The sequence below is a fragment of the Vanellus vanellus genome, assembly GCF_965231255.1.
Source record: "Vanellus vanellus genome assembly, chromosome: 3".
NCBI classification, from domain to species: Eukaryota; Metazoa; Chordata; class Aves; order Charadriiformes; family Charadriidae; genus Vanellus; species Vanellus vanellus.
The window spans coordinates 79,547,361-79,574,069 of record NC_138907.1 but is presented as its reverse complement, the minus strand read 5'-3'; the positions used below and the strand labels follow the sequence as shown (position 1 = coordinate 79,574,069).

Here is a 26,709-nt window from a genome sequence, read left to right as displayed (position 1 = left end):
GTAAGTATCCTACCATACAGGGAGCATGGGAACAGCACTGGGAGTTACCAGGACATTTGCAAGCCAAGACCCGCAACAGCGACTATTTTTGAAAGAAAAGTGTCATGCTTTCTTTATATTTGATAATATTTGACATATGTGATAATATGTCTACTATAAACATAGTCTTGTGCCACAAACAACCACAAACGGCAGACAAAGCAATATGGCACACTGTTTGATGAATTCAGCATAACACAAAAAAATGGTAGAGTCCCAGTAGCAACTGTGATGGTAACAAACATTTAAAACCAAAGCAATCCAATAACCTAAAAATACATCTGCTAAACTAAGGAAAAAAATCTGTGTGATGAGATTAGAAGCTTCCAAACTTCAGACTGATTGCTCAGGGACCAGAGTAGAAAACTAAACTCAGATGTAAGGAAGTATTAGCTTGGAAAAGCTTCAGCCTTCCAAAATTCAAAATTATTAAAAAGCAATACATCTGTTCATCATTCTATGATTTAACTGTTTTCTAGTCTATGGGAATAAACAGCAGGATACAATAGTTTGCAACATCCGTTTACTGTTTTTTTAAAAAAAAAAACTTTTTAAACTAAATTAAGAAAATAGTCTTACAGAAAAAAAAATTTAGATGAGCACAAAGAAATGCCATGACAAATCCTGAGACAAATTATCCTACATCATTGCTAGTCTATGAAAACTGGTTTGAATAATAAACATACTGGAGTATTCAGTGACAGCATACAAATCGAAAGTATTTGTAAATTATTAAGTTGTGCATGTTTTTAAATGACAAAACATGCTCACGGGTTTACTTTAAAATCTCTCACTGCTTGTTATCAAAGTTAAAAGATCATTTGCATACCAATACACATACTGTAAACATGAACTTCTCATTAAGGAAAGATGGGTTTACAGTAATTTGATCTTTTACAGAAAGCTATTGGTAACTGAATCTCTCCATGTCTAACTTTCTAGAAAATTAAACCAATGTTTCCACTCTCAAAGTTGAAACAGTACCGCTTTAGGAAACAGCCCTGTTTATTTGTTAATCAGAAATACAATCAAGTGGCATATTTCCATTTGCTCTTCGGCTGACAGTTTCAGCTTCATTATACTTTACAAGAAAACAGCAGACTTGCAGAGGTCCTGTAAATTCTTTCATATCGCAACTGATTTAATTACAGCGGTGAAGAAAAGCAGCGGTGATGCAAAATAAGATCAGCCCAATTGCCCTTATCTGATGATAGGATCTCTCTTCCTGTTTGGCTTGCAGCAGTGAGGACTTCTTGTTTTGTTTCGGTTTTTGTTGTTTTTTTTTTTTTTTTTTTTCTTTTTCTGGTCAGGCTGCCTCTGGCAAGACTGACAGAAGCAAGAAGTTGACATGCCCTTATAATTCCAGCTTGAGAATGATCCTCATACCAATATAGCTGAGTTTCAATCAGTAGGTCGGGGAATGATACTAATGTGGAGAAAATTATCTGGATAGCTCATATGTTCGCTTAGCCACTGTATGGGTGTTTCCAGCATTGGCTCAATTCCATGAATCATCACTTGAGTCTTCTGCTCTCCATCTAATTCAAAGAAAAAGAGAAACCACTAGTACACCAATCAAAGTTCACAGAAAGATTAAACATTTACTTATACTTAATTTACAGTAGATTTAATTAGTGTTACAGAGTTTATATTTAACAGAATGAAAAGCAGGAAATACTGGTATGGAGAAAGGTGATATTTCTATCATCTAAAACACAAACTTTGAGTTAAAATTAACGCCAAGAAAAAAATGGGGTAAAATGAAACTTAATGAAACTGCCACTTTTCTTTATTAGTTGCAATTTTTTTTTTTCCCTACAGTGATCACAGCTCGGTGTCAACACAGTTACGGCCTATCCATCTCACCCGGCTATAAGCCATGTGAATTTTACACAGATCACGCTTAAGACGTTGAGCTTCCTAGAACGTGCTAATAAAGTTGCATTCTTAATACTGTGATCTTCTGAAAGAGCTGGACTACGTGTAGTATGTCAGACATATAACAGATGTAGTATTCCTGAAGTAATTTTGTTTTGCTAAGAATAATTTACTTAAGTCTCTAGCAATATTTCAGAATTACTCAGAAGGCTGAGTTGGCACCAGCTTTTTCCTCACTTAGCTTCATCTCTTGGAAAAGCTAAGTTAGCAAATGATTCCCAGTATGACAAGAATATTTTCTAAGAATATTTCAATTCTTTTTATTTATACTTGTCCCGGAGGATGCAAGTACTTTGATCCTTTGATTCAAACGATGGGAACCAGCTAAAGCAACTGACATAACTGTCACGAAATGAACTAAAAAAACCCCAAAACTGAAAATTTATTTCAGAGCCTCGAGAGAAGAGCATCTGAAATATGCTCCAAATAATGGTTGGGGGGGGGGGGAAGTAGGCAGTGAAGTTTTACTGTTTTTATACCATACTCTGGCATTCTCACATGGACCTACCGCAGTGAAATCCACATTCAGTGCTCAAAAATACCACTGCCATCTCTAATTGGCATTTTGCCCCCTCCCTCAGCTGTCTATATTAGAGAACAAACCACCATGCTACCCTAGAGTTGCATGGAAGAGAGCAGAATCTAGAAAGGAAGGTACCATTACGGGCTCCTTCATTCAGCTCCCCCCGTTGTAGCATAATCCCTATTTTATAACATAGATAAATTCTTATTTGTTTGGTAACCAAAATGATTTGACAGCTGCCTGAAGAAGTTTATATTATAACTGGGTATCTACGCCAGCACAGGCTAAATTAGATGAGGAAGAATCATCCTTGAATCTGCTGTTGTCTTTAGGTGAGTAATAATTCTTCCTGCAGAAGCAGACAGTTATGTTTGCCTAAAATAAAGCATTATACATTAGTTACATGTTACATACGTATGGTATCATATTCTGTACAAATTCTTGATTAAACAGATAAAGCTTGATTCTCTAAATGGCACAATATACACATTATCACACTAAATTAAGCATAAACAATTGCTGGTTTCTGTTTGTATTGCAGGCAGGTCAGAAGATCGCAGCACGTAATTTAAAAATAAACTTCTGGTTTCCAAGCAAAGCAGGTATTTACTAGGCTGAAATATTGTCAGTCAGAGTGTCAAGAGTGTAAACTCCAATAGAAAAGATCTCAGAAACCAAGTTTTTGTACCGAGAAGTTAGGGAACATATAAACATTTTTAATATTAAAGTAACTCCAAATTATATGATTTAGCACTTTCAAATTAAAATCTATCTATGGTATTCCATAAATTGGCTACTGAGTTGGTGACCTTTATATTTCATAATATCGTTTGATTTTCAGAAACAACTAATTTGCATATGCAGACAGATGGCAGACTGCTGTTTCGGCATTAGCACTGTGCTAGCCATCTATACATAGCTGACTCTTAGCAAAAACCTGTACAAAAAAATAGTTTAAAAGCTTTAGAACTTCATTATCATTTTCATGTCATTGGAGGAAAGGCTTATAAATGATAAACACTTTGACTTTTCTTTTACTGTGTGACAGAACATTTTGGATGTGTGTGAACGTGCATACTAACTTGAAGCCTTTTGCTTAAAAATAAAATGCAGTTAATCCGAGTGTCCCCCATTCCCTGCTCCCTACCCAACTTTGTCCCTTTCTCATACAAATCTTTTATTCTGTTCCTCAGCAAACTGAGAAAGTCTCAGAGGTCAATGAAGAATTTACAGTTTAATTAAAGTCTAAATCTCTGCATTAGCATTGTTTGTGCCTTAGTATTATCTCTGACAAAGCATCACTTCTCCTTAATTCCTTTTCCCCCTGAGGCTTGACTAAAGAGATCTTATCTACCAATTCTGTATTTACTGTAACCTTCCTTCACATAATCCATTGTTTTTACTTCAGCATTCTTCCCTCCTTTTGTTAGGGACCATAAACTCTCACTTAAGGCACATTTACCCAAACTTTCCTCAACCTTCATCTTTTCAGTAACTTCCCCATTTTGAATCACATACAGAGTCTCTCTCCTATAGATGGCTCCTCCGCTTTACGTAGCAAAAAGTTGTCAACAGCAGCAAATACACTAGAAAAATTACTGGAAAGTATTCTCGTTTTCTCAACGACCATCTAATTTGTATCCACCGCTACCACTGCGATCTGGGTTCTGGATGATTTGTTAGCTATCACGAAAGCTTCATCTGCCTGGTTTATAGACATGAGATTTACATAATATTTTTCCTTCCATTACTGTTCATAGTCTTAAGAGAGTCATGGCTTGTTATGTATGCATCTTGACACAACAAGTGGTGTCCTCTTCTCCTCCACCCCATATTCTATGATAACAAAAAGTCTTTTTTCAGGCTGGCAAAATGCCTTTATAAAAGTGTACAGGTTGCTAAACACAACATGTATTTATGTGAGTGGTGTAAGATTTAAATGACTTAATTACATAGATCAATGCTATGTCATTGGACCAGGCCTATGAAAAATTGGGCAAATAACTCTCCTCACCTGTAGTGCATGGAGTCCAGACCCGGTAATATCATTACTGTCAATACCCATTTTACCATATTCAGTTATGTAGTAAAAAACAGAACTTCCTTGAAATCAAGATCAAATTTTCCAGTCACCTCACGGACTTTCTTTTTTCCTTTTAAAATCATGATAGAACTGAGTGACATGTTAGTTATCATATGACCTAAAGATTATTTTCTTTTTTACTTTGTTGCATATTAATCTCAGGAAGAGGATAAAGTGGAAATATCAGAAAAATAAAAGCATAGCAATACATGATTCGAAGGAAGTTTTTATAATGTGTGTACATAGCAACTATTTACTTAAAATCAGAGTATTTTTATATTACTGAAGTGATACACATAATAAATCACAAATAATAAATACTGTTTTGGCATTTACAAAAAAAAAAAAGCCTCAAGACCAATTAAGTCATCTCCTATCAGAGTGGTTGTCCCAGGATTAAATAATTTTTCTTTGCTTTCCTTGTGGAAATCCACGAATACAGAAGGCACTATAGCCCCCAAAAGTCACTAGTGGCGAGTGATAAGCACAGATTATATAGCTTTTTGGTAAAATTTAACAATATTCCATTTTCAGAAGGCAGATAACTGTGCTTACACATTGTGTACTAAGACATTTTTGAGACATTTCAGATCACTTAATTTAGACACTAACCCAAAGGCTGCAGCACTTAAGGTAGGGACCTGACCCAGGCTAACAAATCATACCACGAAGTCAGAAGAGTTTTCCAACTCTGTAGAGAAACAGGGAGCTCTGAAGTAAAGGGATTAAGAAGAAGTCTGCTTCTCTATCATCTGTAAGGTGCCTCAGTGTTTGTGATCAGGAAACCACCTTGGTCCAGCCGAAGAAAGTATTGGCAAAGGACTCTTTTGCAGATAGGCATCTGCTGGAAGGAAGCAAGAGATGGTGGCTGTTGCATCTCAGAGTCCTTGAGGCAGAGTGGCTCAAAGCCCTCCTCAACCTGAGGCAGCTTGAGTCCACTCTCTCTTCTTTAAGGAGAATGCCCTAACTACTATAATATTTGCTGTTGCTAATCCCAAGCTTCCTCTAAAACCCCTCAATGTTGAAGAATCAGTGAGAGACCAAGAAAGAACAAAGAAGAGAAAAATCTGTAGTCTTCAGAGAAGGTAGGAAGATGTACAATGTCATGGTATCACATGGTAAGTTTCTGTATTTCCTTTAGCTATATAAGTTATTGCTTGCAAAGTAAACCACTCAATATTAGGAAACGAATTCATTAGCTTATTCAGCATCAGATTGTTACACATACCCCTGATGCAATCTAAATACATTTTTCTACTGAATTATCTTTTTATTTATAAAGGATGGAGGGAAAAGAAAAGATTGTTTTTGAGATAGATTCAAGTGTCTAAGAGCAGAATAGTGAAAAGGCAAAGGTACATATTCCAGCCATTTCTCACTCAGATTAGCACCACAATGCTCACCAAGGTTGCAGCTACATCCTCCCTTTCACCTACACAAGATCATCTTCTCCAGCCCAGACTACATCTGTGATGCACCACTTAAAATCCCACCACTCAGTGGGATGAAATACCTCCATTCTGATCTTTGGCCTCTAGCAATCACCTGTCAGCTCAGTTTAGCTGGCTTAAATTCTTTCACTGATAGACAACACAAGATATTCAGGATTTAGCCAAAATTTCCCTGGAGTACTTAAATTAGAATCCTCAGTATACAAGTCCTCTGCATAGCAAGTCCCAGAGCCTGCCTGTAGTCATCATCAATGCAGAAACCACAGCTTCTAATTCAAGGCAGCACCACTTAGAAAATTGGCTTTAAAACCCCGAAAAGGGAAATAAAACCCTGTGCTCCAAGCTAGGAGCAAACAACACACTTCTTGCATGATACAAGGCCACCAGACCATATTGAACAGGAACGCTGAAAAGCGTAAAGAGTGAATATAACTAAGGAAAGCATCATGCAGTAGCAGCCTTACAATTAATGTAACGGAACTAGTTTCCAGCTTTTTCAGTTGTGAGGCGGGCCACAAACATTTGCTAGCTTGTCTTCAGAATACATTGTATGTTCTGGATTAGACGAAACTTAAGGTATTCCTGACAATAGGTTATACCACACTGTAGGAAAACTCATCTGGGGCAACGTTACAAGGAGCAGAGGTCTCCTTTTGTGGCTGTGGTGCGGCTGCTTTCCTTTCCACCTCTCCTGCTCCTCCGATTACCGGGCAGGAGAACAGGCCTTTAGGTGCAGCTACCTTGAAGCAGCCAGAGCACTCCTTGACAGCCTATGCTCAGCAGCTGGTGCCTCCAACATCTCTGAATCCGAAGAGACACACCAACATCTTCACTGGGAAGATTTTCATCTACCTCTTCAAGGATCTCTTCGGAAATTACTTACAGATACATAGCTCAGTAACGTTCTTCACGTGTAGATGCGACCACTACGTTCGTCACTGACAGATATTGCTGACTCAAATTTTAAAGCCTAAAGTCACAGCTGAGTGGGGCTAAGTCCCTGGCAAGCACAGGTGAAAATTTCCTTGAGAGCTAGACTTCTGGTCCAGCACAGAGGATCACATATGAAACTGTGCCATTATTTACAAAAGACTACACTCTATTAGCAAGCAAGTTCTAAGACTATGTTCTAACCTGTAACCACAAGTGGTAATAAAGAACTGGACAGTGGTTGAAAGTGTCCTTCCCCTCTCCAGGCACCTCAGGCTGGATGTCCTAGGAGACAGCCCCAGACAAGCCTCACGGTCTAAAGTACTCCAGTGACTTCCGCACCACTAGTAGAATATAAATAAACAAGTACTTGATCAATGTACTTCACTTTTTGCACTTTTAAGTAGGTAACATCAAAAACCCCTCAATATTGGCAGTTAATGGTTCAATTTGTTTCAAGGATCTTTCAGCTGCTACCACTGAAACCGATCAAGAGCGCCTAGCAATGTGTCCAAAACAGAAAACAAACTCCAATGTCTGATATTAAAATTGACAATGACTGGCTACCATTTACAAAAAAAAAAAAAAAAAAACAAGCTTCACAGTTACTTGCATTGCATGTGCTACAAAAATTACATGCTTATAAAATATCCGTAAACTTAAAAAAAAGCTAAGGGGTATTTATGAACATTTTCACATCACTTGTATAATATTTACCTTAGCCAGATACCATATCTTTATTAATCTATAACAAAATATTTATTTGCTCAGTGAGCAAGCTTAGGTACAGAATGAATTAAACCCATCTATAAATAAATATCCACACTTAAATTTTTTTAAGTATCTTTTTTAAAGAAAATATTAGACGTTAAAACACACTATTTCAGGCTTTTCCATTCATAAACTCAAATCTAACCGGAATATTTCTGCAGTTTCTGGCAGGAGTATGTGTAATAGCAATCAAAGTACAGAAATATGGCGAGATGTTCAGGTTCTACAGTAATGATGAGCTCAATATAGAGGTTTCAAACAGAAAAACAAACTCGTATTTTAAACAAATCTTACCTATTTAGATGAGTACTAACAGGTGCTCAAGACCTACATAATTTTATGGGAAGTGCATACAAAAAAGGTTGAGCTTGGTCAAATCTCTTGGCCGAATGATCACTACCTCTTTGACTGAACTCAGCACAAGTACTTCAGACAGTGAACACTTCAGTTCTCTTCACCAATACGAAATATTTTATATTTAAGAATGGATAGCTTCAACGTCTGTGGTTACTACACAATCTATTAAGCAGGGTTTTTTTATTTAAAATTTTTAAAATAGGAATGAAATGAAATCTCAGTATGAGAGTTTTTACAAGCTTCATACTAGCCTATTTCAGCCATCATATCCCAGACTTTCCTTACTTTTCTGTGAATTCCACCCTATTGTAAAAAGGACCCAGCTTGTCACAGCAGCAGGCTCTATAGCCAGAAATGACTTATTTTCCATATCAATCTTAACATGCTTTTCACCTCATTTTAATCACACATAAACTACCAAAATCCTTATTCCCTTCCTCACCCCTAATTTGGAATAATTATCAGCTTACACAGAAACACAGATGCTGTATTGGATCACAACCAGCAGCTATGCTGTTCAGTATCCTCTGACCAAGAGCAAGAAAACACAAAAAATTCTGCAAAGCTGTCTCTAAAATAGCCCAGCCACAACAAAAGATTCCTCTGACCTCAAAAATTTAGAGGCTGATACGTGACACAACAGCACAGGACTGATTTTTCCTTCCTGCCTCCATATCCTGCCAGCCCTGGGGAAAGCCACTGATGCTGATTTCAGGTAAAGAACTTGCACACAGAAATTCATGTGTCAGAACACCAGTCAGAACGAGCCGTGTTCCTCAGAATGATTCTGTATCGGGAACAAACATTGTTCCAAACACAAGATGTGGTTTGGAGAATAAGAACTTCAGTTCTTGGATATAATCCAACTGGCCAACATGAATATAAACAAACAATTAGGTAGATCTGGTTAGCTAGCAGCAACATGAGAATCTCTCTCATTTTAACAATTGGTAGTAACATGAGATCAATTGCTGAAACTGAAGGTCATAGTTTTCCTAAATATATGTTCTCAGCTCTGGATATTCTTGATATCCACACAAATATCCTAGACACCTTTAACTATGGCAAGTTCCTGGCCTCAAAGACAACCAACTAAATAAAATCCACAACTTTGTATTAAAGGAATGTTAATAGGAATTTTTAATAGGTTTACAGAGCAACCCCTTACAGATAACAGGAGTGCTTAACCTATCTTTTCTCACTCGTTATTTTGATTTTTTTTTTTTTAATCCTTCTCCAAAATAAGCAGTTCAAAACATAAGTCTCTCCGTCCTGCAGTGTTTTGTCATTCATACCACATGTCTCAATTTCATCCTTCCAGCACCTTGATGTCATCTTACCGGAGCCCCTCATAAGAACTACTGCTTCTCAGTCCAAAATGCTATGATAGAACTAGACGTGCATCAACCTCCGTGAAGTCTGTTCTTGCAGAGTACTTGACTACAAAAGCATAACTCCAGGCAAGTTATCTCAAGTATTTCTCCATTGCAACATTGCCATGAAGTCCATTTCACTGGTTTGGCTTTAATTACTGGTGTCTTTCCTTACACTGTTTTGACACAGGCCAGTTGTCTGATCTCTACATGATCTTCTTGTGGCAGATATCTACCTGCGTTTAGACATTTGTGACTTAGAAGTTTCTCTGTCACAGGTCATAGCAGCCTGAAAGTATGTCAACAAACTAGAAAATTTTTTTTCTATGCCACTGAAAAAGTTTTTAGGCAAAGTGAATTTGGCCTCAAACACCAGTAAGTCCAGGTTGCCCAAGCAGATTATTTTTAACAATTCTCCGTGCAGTCCAAAACAGTTAACACTGACAGTAATGCCATCTAAGATAACCAAGGGGATTTTTCCTTCTGTAAAAGAGTTCAGGCAGCTCAATGGAAAACCAGCTAGAGGATGGAAATAAAAGCTTTACTTAAAGTTGTTGGTTTGGGTCTTTTTTTTTTTTTTAATTTTATTTTTATTCTTGTATATTTCCTAGAAGTTTTTTGATGGGGCTGTTGTAATATGTCCCAAACTAATTTATGACAGAACTTAACATTTTAGTAATGAAAAGGTTTTAGAAGACCTTACAGTGACTGAACTTGAGATGCTTCCCATCAAACATCTACGTTCAGGCAGAAAAAGAAATAATTACAAGATGAAACTCCCAAGAAATATAATTATACCCCTTCATCCTTAGCATCAGTGCCTTAGCCTCAGCCCTGAACCAGCAATAAACCTGCGCTAGTTTATAAAAGACTGGGGTTAGCAACTGAAACTTATAAAACAATTTTCTGCAATATGTTTCAGTTTGGTTATGCACATGGGAACAAAGTGGCAAAGTTCAATACAAATCATGCTGCTGTTAAGCAAGCACACCCTACATGTATATATACAGGGAACAGGCAAGGTGTGCATTAAAAGGTACATGCTTGCGTGCATGGCAAATTGATCCCAACTCATCCACGTTATGTTTTCCGTTGTTGAGGGAGAGCTAAATCACTTTAAGGAGTTGTATAGCTTTTTTTTAAAAAAAAAAAAAACCCAAAAAAAACGGCAGGCATCTTGACTTACAATAAGTTAACCCTATCCTGTACCATGCCCTTAATTAGATTTGAGGTTTCCCTTCCCTCTAAACCCTGTACAACTGACCTTCAGAAATTAAGGCTATCTCTGTGTACAGCCAGGGAGCTAAATGTGATCAATATGGTTCTTGGAAAAAAAAAAACAAAACAACGTTTGAGAATGATTTTTTCTCTGTAAAGATTGGTATAAAGCAAGTTAATTTGCTGTAAAAGACCTCTTGTTGCTCATAGTTTGAGATCTTTTATAATGTCATTGTTTTCAAAACACTGTTATGCCAAACAAATAGCAAATTCTCTATAAATCATATTATATATTCCCTATGAATATGCACATTCATACACTTTTAAAGGTTTTTAATGGCATTCTTGAACTTTCAACCTCTATTTTACTTCATTTTCAAGTTACTATAATTCACATCATGCCTGCAAATATTCTTCGATTCTAATGGCCGTTCATCTTTTATAATGAACTTTTCAGCTAATCAAATGATGAACTATTCCTAGCAAGGCAAAGCAAAAAAGGATTACTGCTCCTGAAAAATCATTGTCAATACAGAGAAAACCAGCAAGTTTACTTGTTTTCATTAATCCATAATGCTAATTGTTAGTTTATCTGCCCAGTTTAATAAATCAAATTCAAAAGTGGGCATTTGGACATAATTACAGTTTAAAAACATTTGCCTGAAAAGCGATATATACAGATCAAAGGCTTAACGCTCACTATTTCATGTTTTGTACCTTCCTCCATATAACTGGAGAAAAATAAACTGGTTTTGCCTTCTTTTAAATGCTACTTCCAACAATATTATTATGATGATTGACAAAGTAAACAACTTCACAAGCAAACTATACATGAAAATGGAGATGAGCTATTCAATTAACCCCAAAGTATGGACAGTTTTGTTCCATGTCTGACAAATTCTTCAACCTCCGCTAAGTTGATCCGTAAAAACTCAGCTAATTGAATCCATCGATGTGAAAAACCACAGGCTCAAGTCTGTACTGCATACATCAAGCTGAAGGATTTCTGCTTCAGCCATGGCGGTAATAGTCAGTGGGGTCAGGTCAAAGAGGGTTAAAGTGAGTCAGGATATAGCCAAAGGAATACATCAAACACTGATTTTAAAAGGGCAATTAATCTTAGACAGAAATGCTTCCTGGGGAATGAGATCTCAATCTTAAGAGCACACTACATGATGTAGCAGTAAAAATGTACATATACAAGCTTCGAGAGCTTTCATCCTGTGATCACAAACAGAAGGGGAGTGCTGTTTATCAGAGAAATACAAACCCTTGCTAAAATACTTACATTAGCTTCTTCCGGGCCCTTACTCATTGAAAAATAAATTCTTTAATGAGCAGGCAATAGAGTTTGCACACATTAATATCTTTTTCCGTACATGTACTGTAAGTTTTTTTGAACAGCTAGCAGATTAAAGTATTTAGAAATCTCTACCACAGTAATGAAGGGCTCTTTACACTGCACAGTAACCTTAAAAAAAAAAAACAAAACAAAAAAAAAAAAAAAAAACAAAAAAAAACCCTTCCCAAACAGCTACCTGTTCAGAGTTAAGATTGGAAGTGAATTTTCATCAAAAGTTCATTTTAATTTTTCCATTCCAAAATAACAAGAGCTAGCTTCAAAGCTGATAGATTATCATATAATCTTTTGAGCTTGACTAGTAAGATTTTTCTTTTTATTTAGAGTTCAGAAAGTATTTTTCCACTTTACAGCAGACAAGTAGATCCATAAAACTTATAACACATACATACAGCATTTGCAAACAGAATTTTCTAAGTTAGTATCATTAATTAGTAATATTACTGGGAATCATTAGCTATATGGACAAAACACTGCAGATACATAGCTCTGAAATGAGTTACAGCTAATTTTGCTGCATTAGTTTACAATTTTAAAGAGAGCTGGCTTTGCAGCCATCTGAGGATACTGACCCCCAACATCACAAGTGGTACAACGGCATCTATTTGTCCACCTGGTCCATACATCTGGCTTCTTTGCTTAAATTGCCAGTAACAGTTTGCATTAAGATACTGGACTTTGTAAAGTTTCCCAAAGTGTAGATACCCACTGCATTTTGCCATTATAAGTGTGGTGAAGATACCATCAGGAGAAAGGCAAGGAGCACAAGAGGCATTCAAATCTTCAATGACTATAGCACCTCTGTGCACGTGCCAAGCCATTGCATAAGACTTTGACATAAGGAAATGTTTTACCTCTGTTTTCTTACAAAAATTCTGCAAATCAGTATACGTGCCAAATAAGATAGAAAGTACAATTCATCCACTAAATGTGAAGTTGTCAAAAATCTCTGATTAAAATGAGGTATTCAAGATGGGGACAACTACTATTGTACAAGTGCTGCTGAATCCTTAGAGAAGAGAGTAGAATACAGTAAATGGTGTTTATTAATGGTTTACTCTGCTTTACATTATTGGTAAGGCTGCTACTTTTCTCCTAATTATTTTTTGTAGATCCTTTAGTTTTGCAGGTTCTCTTCTTTTTCACCCTGTAAGATGTTTATTTCCTGGGAAAATCAGGTTATACCTATATGCATCAAGGCAGAATAGAACAAGACTGCAAGAGAGAGGTAAGACGGTAATGATTTCATTCGGCATCCCCCCTAAAGATACAGAAGGTATACCTAATTTAAAGGTATACATGTACCTCATAAAATGGACCAGAACCCACTCTTTGGACCTCAGGGCAAGTGGCAGGCAACAGCTCATGCCTATTCAGCTAAATTATCTCCTTGGGGTGAGACAGACTGATTTAGATCACGATTCAAAAGAAATCCAATTCTTAACTCTGCTACTGACCTCAGTGTGACCAGGTGCAAGCCACATCACCACTCTGTGCCTCTAATTTCTCCTTCCTTTTTGTCTCTCTTCACTCATCTTTTGTCTAAGTGATAAATTCTGTGGGAACACACAGCTGTGTCTGTACAGTGCATAAAGAACCTGAGGTCTCCTCCTAAAACACGAAAAAATATTCCTTTTAAAACTGAAAATTCAGAACCAAAGCATTTTGTCAAGATACTTTGGTTCCAAGTTTTCCTAAAACTCATGTGCATGGTAGATTACTGACAGAAAGCTTTCCCAATTTCTAGGAATTTTCCACAATCTTTTCTTGGACTTCCTAGATTGTCAGCTCTGTAGCATTCCATCAGGGATTTGGGGGCAGGACACTGATGCTCCTAATAAGTGCAGCTCTACTACAGCCCATGAAGTAGACTGCTATAGGATGAAAAAACCCCACCTCTCTTCTGCAGAGAATTTTAGAAGCGCTGGCTTGTGATTTCCAAACAGAATAAGCTAAATTTTGAAAAAATTATTTTGCTCTGTGGAGGATTTTACTTTCTCTATTTCATACTATTACTGTTAATTACAGACTTAAAATTAGTTGTGCCTGAATAAAGTAATTTGCTTTTTGACAAATTTAAAGATAATAGTCTGGAGCCCGATACTAATAAAACTTATTGGGTGGCCGACAGATCAAATTTAGCTGAAGCTGAACAAATTTCCAAAGGCTTGTCTGAGAAACAGGATTATTTCCCTATTTGCTGTACCTCTTCCTACATTCTACCCTTTTGAATGTGCATGCACGGGCATGCCCAGAAACCACTTCTCAGTCACAAAGAAAAAAGCACATCACTCTTGTGATATTAGAAAAGTTGCTGGATGGAAAAGGAAATACTAGTCTAGAATAGAGTATTTTAGTTGGAAGGGACCTACAATGATCACCTAGTCCAACTGCCTCACCAACTCAAGGCTGACCAAAGTTAAAGCATGTTGTTAAGGGCATTGTCCAAATACCTCTACCTCTTAAACACTGACAGCCTTGGGGCACCAAACACCTCTCTAGGAAGTCTGTTCTAGTTTTGACCACCTTCTCGGTGAAGAAATGCTTCCTAATGTCCAAGTCTAAACCTCCCCCCATGCAGCTTTGAGCCATTCCCATGTGTCCTATCACTGCATACCAGGGAGAAAAGACCAGCACCTCCCTCTCCACCTCCCCTCCTCAGGAAGCTGTAGAGAGCCATGAGGTCACCCCTCAGCCTCCTTTTCTCCAAACTAGACAAGCCTGAAGTCTTCAGGTGCTCCTCACAGGATATCCCTTCCAGCCCCATCACCAGCTTTGTTACCCCCCTCTGGATGCATTCGAGTACCTTCGCATCCTTTTTAAATTGTGGGGCGAAGAACCGCACACAGAACTCAAGGTGAGGCTACACCAACGCTGAATACAGTGGGATACACACCTCTTTTGACCGGCTGGTGACGTTGTCTTTGATGCACCCCAGATGCAGTTTGCCCTCGTGGCTGCCAGGACACACTGCTGACTCCTGTTGAGCCTGTTGTTGACCAGCACCCCCAGATCCCTTTCTGCAGGGCTGCTTTCCAGCCACTCCTCTCCCAATGCATACTTGTGCCCAGCATTACTCCATCCTAGGTGCAGAGTCCGGCATTTGGACTTGTTAAATTTCATCCCATTTGCCACTACAAAAGGGGCAGAGAGCTCACAAGCTACCAAATAGATAATCCTGGTATAGTTGATTGAGGTAAAGTTAAATCGGAGTAATCCTTAAAACCAAGTTATCCTTGCCATTTCCTGAAAAATTCTACGCAGAAAGATCACAACCAGCCACAGATCCTCACCATGTTTTTTCTCTTCTTTAAGAGCAAGGAAGCCAGAACATTCTTTGTACACAGAAGCCCTCTCTGAATATGCAAAGAGCTTGTTTAGAAATGAAGATGGTTAACAAGAAGCCATATAAATGGCACAGCTGCCACTCTATTAACTTTCAAATTATTTGCACCTTTCTGTGTAGTCATGACAAATTAATTCCGTAGCCATGACTATTAATTCTATAATCTCAAGACAACCTCTGGACTTCCACATCTTTTGATCAAAAAGAACTACTAAATCAAAATGCATGCAATTTTAACACAGAGAAAAGGAACTCTTTCCACTTTAATTAAAAAAAAAAAAAGCGCAACTGGGGCAGGTAGGTGTGTGTGGGTGTGAAAAAAAATAAAATCAAAAAGTCGGAAGTCAGACAGATGAAAGACAGATGCAGAATGATAATCCAAGCAGATGGCCTCGTTAGGAAGAGATAACAGGCACAAATAATGACTCACACCAGAAAGGAGATGTACATGATGACCTCCTCTAACATGGAGAGCACCATTGAGTCAAAGACACAAGGAGGGTGGAATTGCTTAAGTAGTGGTCTGAAGTTCAGTTCTGACCTGCAAGATGATTCTCACAGTAGAGGAAACAGTGGACTAGAATTCGTATAACTGCTGAGCTTTTAATCATCTTTTAGTGTGCCTGCATGCTACAAGACCTCTAACCCTTCACAATACTGTCATATCTGTGTGGGATGAAAGCATGGGTAATAAACTGCCTAAAACGGACCAGGGCTAGTTATATTTCTAAATTTAGGTGACCTGGAAAAGTATTTCAACACTATACCTCCACAGCATTGAAAAGCAGAGACCAGCCTACAGAGAGCATGAGCAGTCAGAGTGACTAGCTAGACGTGAGGAGCAAAAGCTTCCCGAGTTTGCTCACCACTGGAGCAGCAAGGACTGGGATGGTGCTGTGCTGCTCCTCTCCTTGCTGTGCAGCTCCCACAGTAAACCCCAGGTCCAGTTAATTCTGACCTCAGACAGAGCAAGCCCAGTTACATTTCACATCAATCCAAAGACATTCACACTGCAGAGATTTATCCCCTTCTATTGAGCTATTTGTCACTTGCATCAAAATTAGGAGCCTACACAGCAAATCTAATCCAAGTTCAGTTTTCTGTTTGACTAATTTACTGGAAGTCAATGCTTAGAAAACTGGGGGAGAACAAAAACAATTAATATGCAGTCTCTCATACAATATACATTAAAAAAAGCTGAGAGTTAATTGAAAACAGTTGATCCCTAATTTTACAAAATCATTCAGTACAGCAAGTCTTAAGAGAAAAATCCTGGAAGTCTTTTTGATCCTTGTTTTATTTCTGAAAGAACTAATGACACTGCTGTAGAAAGAGGTCAGTTCACACAGCTTTTCTGAATGAACAACAATGCTGTGAAAACTGGGATTGATTGATAGCCTACTGTTTGCGTCATTATGTCCAAATGTTTACCATTTGAGTCTTCAAGCAAGCATGAGACAAAAATCAAAACAAGTTTTATGAAGACTTCAACAACACTGGCAAATTAAAATTGTATCCAGAATTGTTTAGACATGATAGCAGTGGAAGAAAACTGCTTCCTTTTGCATTATACAATTTTTATCTTTGCATTATGCACAATGTCTTAAATTTCTGGTGTGGAAGAGGAAAGAAGTCTTACTCCCCACCCCCCTGAACAACTCTGTTTTCTATCATTTTAACCCTTTGCCTCTTCAAAGCATTCTGTTTCCTCTTGCAGTTGTTGCTCTGTAGTTATACAAGTTCATAATGTGTTCATCCCCTTCAAATAAGATGAGTCACCATTTCTAAATGAACTGTTTACAATATTAGGATGTTCTTTTACTGGAACCTCAAATGTCTACTAAACTTTTTTTTTTTTTTTAATTGCTATGCATTATTCACATGTTTTCTTTTCAATTTGATAAACACTGAAGTTCAGAACTGGTATCACTACTTCTGAAAACAAAGGCCCCTTGGTTGGCAACAGGGACACCTATCATCAAGATGCATAAAACCGTGGGGAAATGCAGCATGACCCCTCTAGCAGCAACAGATAGATAGATAGATAGATAACACTTAATTTTATCTATCTGTCATAAATGACATTCTAGCTATAAGCAGGTAGCCTAATCTACCTAATCTCAGTAAGACAGAGGTTATTAGACAGTAGGGAAAAATAGCCATTGTGCTATCTCCTTCAGGCACAAATAATTAATTTTGGTTTTCAGTAATTTTGGGAAGAAAACCCACAAATAATGTGTTCTACCGTATCAGCTATCTTTGCAGGCAACAACATGGTCTTAACATCTCTTCCTTACCTGCATAGAAACTATAACTATGCAGTCTAAGAGACCACAGGCAATATCAAGCTTCATCTTTGCCTGTTCTTCCATGATACGCTAAATCTTCTCACAAATAGTAATAACTCAAGTTATTAAAAGACCAGCTAATTTTCTGGAACTGGAACTACTGCTGACATTCCACTTTACCACACAAGAACTGTCCAATTAAAGGATCAACTTTTGTCTGTGCAAGTGGCATCCACAAGCATAGGAAAAAAGATCAGACAACGAATTTACAAGCTGTAGCTTGAATAATCAGAATAATTTGATTCTAACCCTGGAGTCCTCATGAACGGGTGTTTCATATTAAAATAAAAGAAGACATCTGTCATGAGCTTAGATTAAAAACTACATGATACACAGTCTATGAGAAGTAAAACTGGGACTTTGGACTGTTGGCTGGAAAGGATCTTTGTACAATTTCAGGAGTGTAAAATGGTAAACAAAAGGGGGAGACCGGACAATTTTATTCTGTTCTTCCCTGAGTAACCAGGACATTAATTTTCTTGGAGGACATCTGAAAACCAAGAGGTCTAAACTACGAAATGGAAGACTGTTGATAGGGAGACATGGTCCCTAGGTATCTAAATATTTTAGATTTTCATATCCAATGGTACAAAAAAATGTTGGAAAAAGCAAGGAAACTGAAGTAAAAGTATAGATAATGGAACACCACAGGACAAAAGGATGGAGCAAGAAGAACAAACTAAAGCAGAAGTGATAATGACTGACTACTTCCCTGAAGATCTAGATCTATTTCTATTAGGAAATTAAGGTTTGAAAAACTACAAAAATAGTTATACACATTAGGATGAGCTTAGCTAAAGTAGAAGAACCCATTTTAAAGGATGCAAAAGCAGATATTAAAAGAGTAACAGGATAGCAAGAGTTATGTACAACTTGAATAGAGGTATCGAAGGAACATGATGGAGGAAAAAGGAAACAGCTGTAGAGCCATGGACATGAAAGAAAATAAGATGGGTCAACATAAGTTGAAAAAAAAGAACAAAAAATTAAGTACCACTCTTCCGTGATGCTGGGATCAAGATCAGAAATAATTAAACATTGCCCAAAACCTAAGTGAGACCAGCTTACTTTGGTTTTAAGTATGAACAACTTAGGGAGAAACAAACGTAAAAACAAAACCAAGTACACCCCCCCCATCCCCCTCAACAGGAGACGATCACAACTGAGAACTAAACGGTTTAATATGCTCAAATTGCAGAACTTGCGAAGTTTTGCTTTAAAAGACTGAAAACTGAAATGAAATTGAGCATCTTCTAGTAAGGATTCCCAGTAACTCCAGGAAGTCAGGAATAGGAAGCTAAGTATTATCTATACAACCACAGAACTCCCAAGTTCTATTTCAATTGTATTCAGCCTTTAGATGACTTTAAGTAAATAGTAATTATGGAAATATAGTAAAAAATGTACTAATACACAGCATAGGTTTGCCCAGAGTAAAATTTCAGATTGAGGTGTCTGTCTTTCATTTAAGAACTGCTGTGTAACTGATAAATTACAATTTATTATTGCAAGAACTAAAAGACAAATAATAACATGCCTTAAAGAGAGATTACAGTAGGCTCCAATACAGAGGAAGTGATTACTGGATTAGTTTCTGTTTAAGAATATTAATTTTAATATTTATCAAACATGGCAAGGATTATTTCACTGCTTTCCAAACTTTGTCAACACAGGAGGATCAGAACAAAGAAAAAAATTGAAACAAATTAAATGCCTCAATATTAAATGCAAGGAGATGCGCTTTCTGTGATGACTTGGCGTTACTATTTCTGTTGCAACATAACCACAACTGTTGCCTGTGAAGCAGCTAAATAGGCACCAAGGAAAAACTACTCAGCTAATGAGCAAATACCTGACTTTACACATTTGCTGCTTAAATACTCATTTAGACAGCAAATTAGAGAGGGTTATATTAGATCAGTTCTAACCTAGTCTTCCAGAATAAAGTACTGTACAGTACTGCAGTAGGAGTACTGTAAAGTGAAAAAAAGAGCATCTTCTCTGAAGGTTCTCTCAATGTTTTATTATTCTTAAAGATATTTGCTGCTAATAAAGGTAGCCATTCTCCTTATTCTAGAGGAACAAGGTATCCTTTACAGTCAAAATAATTAATGTAATCGCCAACAGTTTTAAGAACTACACTGACTTCTTAGTGCTTGTTCTAATTTGAAGTACTGCTTTTCCTCACGCTTTCTGATCATTACTAGGAATGTATAAATTGCTTGATATGTGTCTTGACAAATGGGTTCCAAACTGCTCTACTCTCTGCGACAACTCCACTGCAGTGATTAAAGATAAGATTAAAAAAAAAAAAAGGATAAAAAAACCTAACATGCCTTGCAGTCTGAAGAGTGAAAGAGTCGGCTGTAAGTAGAAGCCACTCTTTCCTTTGGTCTAACAATGCCCATAACAAAAAGCCTTTAACTTCTATCCATCAGTTTTCCTATTATGAACATCTTAAGGAGGTGAAGCTATTTAGCAATCCAGAAAGGTGAGCACTGTACAGCATTCATTAAGCAGGATAATATATACATAATTGAATAAAGGACCAATTTGAGGAGAGACAGGTAAGTACGGGTTGGGATAATAACTGTTCAAGTTTTATTTTTTAGAACACTTCAACAAACAATAAAAGCCTTGAATAAATAGTTTCATAAGCTAATTTAAATAAAACACAGTATCTAAACAGTTGCCCACAGTCTGTAACAGTCCAAAGTAATACTGACACAATATTTTACAAAGACCATTTTCACTATCACTGTTTCACTGTCACTATTCAACCTGTTCTACTTCTGACAATGTTCTTTACATCGTGTTTTCAACAGTTGGTAATCAATGTATATATTCAATATACATATATATAAATACATTTTTTCATTGAAATATTTTTTCTCAGCACAGTTGAAAGAGAGACTTAATTATATCCATGTTTCCTAAAGCAAAGGCATATAGACACTGTGGGTGGTTCTTGAAACCCTTCCCTCCCTCTTCTTGTGGTGGTCCCTAAGTATCTGGCAGCAGGAACAGCTCACATATATGGCTACAAATGCTGAGTCTGAAAATCATATATTCTCTGCGTTCCCACGGCACAAAGCTCAGTTACGGATGTCACCACAGACAAGCAATCACCACAATTACCATGAAACTTCCAGTTGAAAAGTCATTGGAAAAGAGAAAACCATAGAGGAAAAAGGGGAAAAAAAAAAAAAAAAAAAAGTTCAACAGATGGAGAAAAATAGAAAGAAAGAGAAGCTCATATTGATTGTGTTGCACTGACAAAAAGATGCAGCTAATGTCACCAATGCTTTAGTTCACTAAAGAGGGGGGGTTAGAAAATAGTCTTGGAAAAACATCTAAATTATTTTCTGAAAACAAGAGTGAAAAAGGTCGAAAACAACTTGCTTCACCAATATCTACTATGTCAGTAAGCATATCTTTGATGAAATACTACTTTTTTTCCTTGGTTCAGAAAAATTAAGTAGATCTAAACTTTGATAACACTGAATAAAGTCTGAAAATCCAGGTGTGGAGAAGAGTTTGCCCTCATTTTCTAATATACTTTTGATTAATGCATTCTATTTTGTTACAACATTATTTTAATGCCTTGACCAAAATAAACATAAATTGTAGATTAAGACAAAACATATGTTTACAAGAATAAAAATTAGAAGGTACCAAAAATGGTCCAAAGAGGGGACAGTTTTTAGTATGATGAAATACAGTCTTGACCACAAGCTAGCTAGTCTTCCTTCAGAAACTGTTTCGTCAAGATTTTCCTGTGGAAAGACATTGCATTATCACCATTTTATAGATTGCATACTGAAGTCGAAGAGCTATTATCGCCAGAAATACCCATTTTTTGGAGGGTGGGAGGGAAGAAGAGTAATGGGAGGCCTAGAACTTGACTTCAGAGTGCCTGGTGTTTGCACACGCAAAGCCCCAGAGCTCTCGCTGATTCCAAGTACAAGCAAGCAAGATGTTCAGCAGAACGCTCACGTCAATCACTGGATTTTTCTGGTGCTGCTCTCTATAAAATGGGTGGTTTTGTAACATTCAGCTTGCCTAGTATCACATATGAATGAATTCCCTAGGGAAGAACAAACTGAATTCAATTCCCAAAGGCAGTATTCAGCTGCCTAAATTATACTACTTCCTGAAGTACATTCATTCCCCATCCATCATTTCAACAATCAGGATAATGATTTTTCACTACAGAGCCCCGACACTAAAACACGCCCAGCCTGTGCAGGAAGACAAAAGTCTCACAGAAAACAAAGGGAGATGAGAGGTGGAGAGCGATTATAATCTGTATAATGATCAGTGTGCATGTGTATGGAAATGAAGATTGTACAGGCAGTCTACAACTCTGAGACCCCCTAAATTTCAAGTATTCAACTTCAAATGGATACAACTACTTCAGAAGAAAAACATTTACGCATAAATTTCCCAGGTTTCCAAAAAAATGCTTGCAAATTAAACTCTCACATGCCCATAAAATGGGATAGAAACACTCAGCTCTATAATCTCCTCTGCATTTTGAACTGATGGAGCACCTATTGACAGGAAGCTTGCTAAACTCAGTGAACCAGCATCAGAGAGAAAATGGGTTGACTGAGTGGGTTTCATGGAGACTTCAGCAGCACAGATGTGCCGAGGTTCTGTAGTCTCAGGAGTCTAGTCCACTTGCTGGAAAAGGGAGAAGTACGTCCTCGTTATGGCTATTAACATTTCTATAGGCAAAACTCAAAAGTGGCACTACGCCACTGGTCTGTGGCATAATCTGGTGAGTTAGTGTTTGTTTGTTTGTTTTTTTAACAGCTCAAAGCTGTATTAGAGCATGAACAATTAATATAGCACACATGAAGTTTGAATAGCAAATGAGATGAGTAGATTAAGCCAAGCAACAGAATAATCAAATTTCTCTTATGGCTAAGTTGAATCATCAGTGAACAGAGTAAGATGAACCGAAGCAGTCAAGCCTAAACCAGTGCTGCCCTTCACACCTAAGTGGACTGACCTTACCTGTGCTTAGTCCTCAGCAGTAAGAATCACTGCTGTCACAGGCATCCATCTTTTCAGGTCATTTTCCATAAGTCTGATCCTTTCTCTGTCATCCCTCTATTTTGTCCTAGTTCTGCTTCTTCCTGATAGATCTCCTAAGTCTTTTTTTTTTTTCCTTTCCATGTTGCCATGCTTAATTTTCAACTTTGTATTCCTGTCTGGGGTGCAGTCTACTTGTACAGCAAATGCTGAACAATTCTTCCCCAGTCCCTTCTCTGACTATCTCCAGATCCACCTGACCTCCCATCCACCTGCATCATCTTGTTCTGCCAGTGCAAACTGCCCTTTTCAACTTTTGATTTGGTTTGTTTCTCCAAACAGGTCTCCAGACCATCGGAATCACTTCACCAGCAGCACTTCCACTCCCATTCTTTCATGGATGCCTTGCACAATCTCAGTGCATGATCCATCTGCAATATGCTTCTTTTTCTCCCTCATCCATTTATCATCTCCTATCCCACTTACTCTGTCCAGGTGTTCACAGTTGTTAGGTCAGTTTTTGGCTCTTGCCCCAATCTCTTTCATCCTGCCACACTGTTTATAGTCGCTCTCCCCATCACATTTAATGACATCCAGATCTGTCATTTTCTTCCAAATTACTTGTTCAGTCAGTCTGCCTTCCCCTCCACTGGCTCTGCTTATCAGTCCACCCCCCTATCTCCTCAAAAGTTCGCATTATTTTCTGCATTTAGCTCAGGCAGCTTTCCTTCTATTACCTACCAGAAGAAGAGAACGCTCAGAATGTAAGAGGAGAAACTGAACAACGCAACAATACAAAGCGGCATTACAAGAGAAATTCTGCTGAATCCTACATAGCTCACACCCATGTGGAGGATCAAATTCATTAAACTCTAAGTTTGCAACTTGTTTGGTACAATCTTAAGGATCAAAACTAGGCCAAATTTAATCAAAGTTATACAGGAACAGACAAGTATATTCCCTTACAAGGAAAACCTGCTGCCAAATTTCAAATTGCTCCTTCTAAATGTAAGGATAGTACCTATTTTATTTTATTTTCTTCCAAATAATCACCATTTTTTGCCACCGTTAAAAAAAAAAAAAAAACTATCCTGTTTACTTAAGTCTTTAACAAAAATTAGCAAGCAATTAGCATAGCACATTTCCATTCTGCTATTAAGGGTTGGTGCATTTGTCAACATCTGAAAAGAAGGCCTACTAATGGGAAGCATCAAATCACTGGCACTCAGATAAAATTACATTACATTCACCCTTTTAATAAAGGCAGTAACATGCACATTCTCCATCTGCAGCTTCAACAAATACACATAAAAACTATCAACCATTATACGCTGGAATAACTTTTACATACATTATTTGAGTTTCTTTCATTTAATTTGTGCTCTGGACTGCCTTCCAAGTAAAAAATGCATCATCCTTCTTATTCTTTTTTTAAAATTCACTTTGTCTGTAGCATCCTCATACTTAAGTACTTAAAGATAGTTAAACTTCCTCGTGCTAACATTCAAGTATCTATTTGTATCTTGTTTTATCCACTGGACAGTTAGTTAAAAGCATTACCTAAAATTATGCTCTAAAATTTATAGTAGCTTTAGGAAAAATGTATGGATGGCTACCAACATTTCATATTTTTCTTGTCTTTTGTTGTTTTTGGACATTGTTTCCATGTGTTAAAAAATATTAAACAAGGGTAAAAAAAAAAAATTAAGATCCCAGTGGATTTCTAAGATCACCGTACTTAAAGAAATCCATGACTTTGATTTTGAATTACACAACTTCTATGTACGACAACATCTTATATGTTTTTCCACTGATTTCAAATTTTGTGCTTTACTGTCAAAAGGTGCTGATACTACACCAGTAAATTCTGTGCCAACATCTTCTCTAGAATATCAGACATTTCTCAAAACAAGTTGCCATTTATTAACTGAAAAGAAAGTTACTCATTTACAGGTACTGGTAAGACAACAGCAAGAACAAGATGAAAAACATTTCACATTAACTAATTTTGATCTTCATTTGCAGAATACATAACTTTTACATTTATCCCACCTAAGAAGTATATCAGAGTTCCAACATTTGTAATCTTTGAGGCTAAAGTAACATCCAGAAATGCTTATTTTTCTGAATAAATGCTGATCAACAAATGCTATTGTATGAAATTATATAATGCTACATGAACTAGTGGGTATCTTGTCACAAAATACTACTTAGTAACTATACATAAAGTATTACATACCTATAACAATCTCTTTTCTGGTACGTTTTTAAAGGTTGGGCTTCAACAGGGAAAAAAATATTCTGAAAATGTCTTCAATTTCTATCAGTTTTGGAGTTTTACATATTAAAAGTATACGCAATATAAAATTAAAAGTAACTTAAAATAAAACATACTGATACTGCTTTAAGAATATTTTTTTGAAAATGCAGAAAATAACATGTGAATGTTTTTATTAAGAACAGCATGATGGCAAAGGAGTACATGAATTATTTTAAAATAAAACTTCCAGAGATTTATTTTTCAGGAGTGCCTAAGGACTCAGTCTGATCCTCTCTAAACACTGCTCATGATGTATAATGGGCACATTGTAGGGCCAGGAAGGACCGAAAGCTGAAACTCTGGTACTGAGACATAGTTCTACCTCCCAAATCCCCATATTAAAAAAAAAAAAAAAAAAAAACAACAACAACAAAAAAAACCAACAGGAAAAAATGTCTTACTGGACAAAAGTTATTTCTACAGTACCTTCAGGGGCGACAGCACTAGGACACGCATCTTTTAGCAGATCTCCCAAAGTATGCAACTGTCCTCCTGAAGCAATTGGTCGAAATAGCTTCTGTATAAAAGGTCTCTCTGTTGTTGCCTGTTTTAATAACAAAATTAGCAAAAACAACAATTTAAGGACCATGCAAACATGTAGTATTACTATTTAAGACAGGCAAACGATAGGACAGAACAAGAGGTTGCAGCAGAAGCAATGTCTGGCGCTTCCGTTTCCCCCTCCCCCCCCCCCCCTTGCATTTCATTCATATAATGAAATGCAGGGGAGTTTGCGTTTGTTAACGATTGAAAGTAAGTTGACACTCCAGAAAACTGTGAAGATTGTTTATAAACAGTGTCACGGATATGAGTGTTAAATCCTTTTTATTTTTTAATAAAAAAACCCCAAAACTCTTCTGTTATGGGAATAGGATCTGCTTGAAAAAAACCACTTCAATATATTATAAATTTTCATAAAACAAGCAGAAAGCACAAACTTAGGAGCCCAACATAAGCCTATATGTTTTGCCAAGTGAAAGCAAAATTGTAAAAAATATCCAATACCTTCTGCAATAGTTGATCTTCCTCATTTTAGAAACACATTAAGCACTATGCAGTGCAAACAAGTACCCTTATAGGTCAAGCCAGGTGATTTTTTTTCCAGTAGATTTTATGTTTAAAAATTCAAACTATTTCAGCCTCAAGAAACAGAGTAGAATTAAAAAAAAAAAAAAAAAAAAAAAAAAAAAAAAGTGTTGTGCTTTGACAGACAACCTAGAGTCTTCTGCCTACTTAAGGAAGTAGTAAGATATAAAGAACATATATGTCCCAATTCTGCTGCACATATGCACAGGAATTCAGAATGATTTCAACTATGGGACACGTTACATCTTGCACATCATCACAATTTCTTTTGGAGACCAAAAAAGCAAATCAACTGGCAGTAACTACTGCCAGTCACTGTCCGCAACACAGACAATAAAACTCCCAACGCTGCAGCAGAAGCAAAGTAGCTTATGCGATCTACAGCTGCACTTAAGAACTGTGGTTGTGTTAAGGTAATCCCCTTCCTTGAGTATCTGTATAAGCAACCCCATGCTCAGCAAGAGTCTGATATTGAAAGCACAGGAAAAGCTTTTTTTTTTTTCCCCCTGACAAGCCAGAAAAGAGA

At 37.1% G+C, this 26,709-nt stretch overlaps 1 protein-coding gene across 1 annotated transcript in view; it reads right to left on the bottom strand.

Annotated features, from left to right (window-relative positions):
- Positions 1 to 1,306: 1,306 nt before the first annotated feature.
- The window catches only part of ATG5 (autophagy related 5), an 81,597-nt gene continuing 56,194 nt past the window's right edge, over positions 1,307 to 26,709 (bottom strand). The window contains exons 7-8 of the mRNA XM_082481407.1: positions 25,524 to 25,641; positions 1,307 to 1,577 (exon numbers count right to left, since the gene is read on the bottom strand). Of these exons, the coding sequence (XP_082337533.1) occupies positions 1,441 to 1,577; positions 25,524 to 25,641 (255 nt within the window). The 3' untranslated portion in view covers positions 1,307 to 1,440. The remainder of the gene's footprint in view (positions 1,578 to 25,523; positions 25,642 to 26,709) is intronic.